The sequence below is a fragment of the Mus caroli genome, chromosome 10, assembly GCF_900094665.2.
Source record: "Mus caroli chromosome 10, CAROLI_EIJ_v1.1, whole genome shotgun sequence".
NCBI lineage: Eukaryota > Metazoa > Chordata > Mammalia > Rodentia > Muridae > Mus > Mus caroli.
In genome coordinates, this window is record NC_034579.1 from 80600818 (window position 1) to 80603006 (window position 2189).

At 47.1% G+C, this 2189-nt stretch overlaps 1 protein-coding gene across 4 annotated transcripts in view; it reads left to right on the forward strand.

The window, feature by feature from the left end:
• The window catches only part of LOC110303963 (tetratricopeptide repeat protein 41), a 76371-nt gene that overhangs the window by 18776 nt on the left and 55406 nt on the right, over positions 1–2189 (forward strand). For 3 of the 4 annotated variants that reach the window (XM_021175204.1, XM_029482185.1, XM_029482186.1), the window contains exon 4: positions 43–257. In XM_021175204.1, the coding sequence (XP_021030863.1) occupies positions 43–257 (215 nt within the window). Of the gene's footprint in view, positions 1–42; positions 430–2189 lie in introns of those variants that run through there. The other variant, XM_029482187.1, reaches the window with a different exon arrangement.

Consider the following 2189-nt stretch of genomic DNA (forward strand, 5'->3'; position numbering starts at 1 on the left):
CTTTCAGTATTTGAGCTTACTGCATACCCTTCTATTTTTCAGAATCAATTCCCTTCCAACTTGTAAGTCCATTTTGCTCTTGTCTGGGGAACGCGGCTGTGGGAAGTCCACACTGATTGCCAACTGGGTCAGTAATTTCCAAAGCAAACACCCTGGAGTGCTGATGATCCCATACTTTGTGGGCAGTACGTGTGAGAGCTGTGACATCATGTCTGTGATCCACTACTTCGTCATGGAGCTTCAGCACAGAGCCAACGGTAACCAGGCCAGCCTTATGGGCAGAAAGTGAAGACAAGTCCCCTGCTAGTCTCTCTGAACTCCACTTTTACTTTATATAAATACCAACAAGACTGCTTTAAACACCTGCCATCTCGCTTGTCAAACTAAAGCCAGAAAGTTCCTAAGACCAGAAAACAATTGGTTTTGATTTAAAAAAAGTATGACTCTTACTATAAAAAGGAAACCCATTAAAGATGTGTTATTTCCCATGAAAGGTAAAATAGCGACCCAAAGGATAATAGCATCATTGTTTAAAGCATCAGCTGAATTAGAAATGAGCAGTTGTTGCTCTTGTCCTCGGGCCTGGCATTCTCTTGTTTTGATCTAAATCCCCTATGGCCTCACCCATATGTCCTGCATCTCCCTCCCTAGAGCCTCTTTCTCCTTCTTCCCATGTAATGGTCTACTAGGTATCTCTTAAATGAGTACTGGGCACCATTCCTCCCTATGGTCAGCCTGGAGAGATCAGATTCTTTCTTCCCAGAGGCACTGCCTGAAAGGCTCATTTCTTCTGCCTTGGACTAGAACAGTGGTTCTCAGCCTTCCTAATGCTTCAACCTTTTCATACGGTTCTTCATGCTGTGATGACCCCCAACCATGAAGTTATTTTCATTGTTACTACATGCCTGTCATTTTGCTACTCTTGTGAATCATAATGTAAATATCTCCTATTCATGATATCTGCTGTGTGATCCCTGTCAAAGGGTCATTTGATTCCCAAAAGGGTTCCTACCCACAGGTTGAGAACTGCTGGGCTAGAGACAGGGGAAGAATGAAAACTGTACACCTCTCCCTCCAGAGCTGGGGCCTGGGCTCCCACTGCCATCGGTTGGTAAGAAGTTGGCCACATAAGCTATCAGGCAGGTTTGGAAGGGATGGTGTTGGAACAGGTAGCCTTCTCTGCTACACTCTTTGGGGACATCTTTCTGGGTGACTTTTAGGGACATCTCACTAACCATATAGAAATCAGAAGAAAATGTATTCTAGGTACAGGGGAAAGCCGAAGGAACGATACAGCTCCTGAGCTGGAAACACAGTGGGATGAGCTGGAAATGGACAAGGGATGGATGGAAGAGTCTATCAGACACAAGAGGGAGTGAGGGTGGGGCTGCTGCAGATGGGAGGGGCTCTATGGGGCAGAGTACCAGATGTGGAGTCTGTTGAATGCAGGGAGAGGCCAGGGTAGAGTTTGGAGCACTGAAGTGACATGACTTGATTCCAAATCAATCTGATATGTGGGGAACGGACATAGCGAAGCAAACTTGCAGACAGGGAGGGACACTTACTATTGAGATGGTCCTAGCAAGACGATCAACATGTTGCTTAAGGGCAATAGAAGTGGGGAGGAGCTGTGTTTAGGTTGAGAATTTGCTGAGAAATTGGATGTAAGTTAAAGGAAGTGGGGGAACACTCCCATCTCTGGGCTTTAGGGAACAAAATGAAAGGCAAGGGCTGTTGACAGAAACAGGCAGTGCCAGTGTAGTGGCAGGCAGGTTGGAGGAAGTCAGGATGTGTGATGTTTGAGATGCAAGGTGTGCTGTGCCAGTAATAGTGACAGTCATGATGTGGGCTGTGATGGTAGCAGTCATGGGTGTGTGTGTGTGTGTGTGTGTTGTGCTTCATGCTGTCCTGGGAGCCTGAGAACCTGTGCCATACTTACTGGTCCAGTGTGTTTGGTTTCAGACCCTGGGACAAAGCACTGAGGTGCATATTTTACAAACCACAGCAGACCTGACCCCCAGGTTCTCCCAGCATCCCTCACTTTCTACCTGGCAAACTCTGCCCCTAACCCTGAACTTTCCAGCCCCGAGCCTGGGCTATCCTTCCCCCAGAGGCTTCTTCCTATATAATCCAGTCTCTCTCTCTCTCTCTCTCTCTCTCTCTCTCTCTCTCTCTCTCTCTCTCTCTCT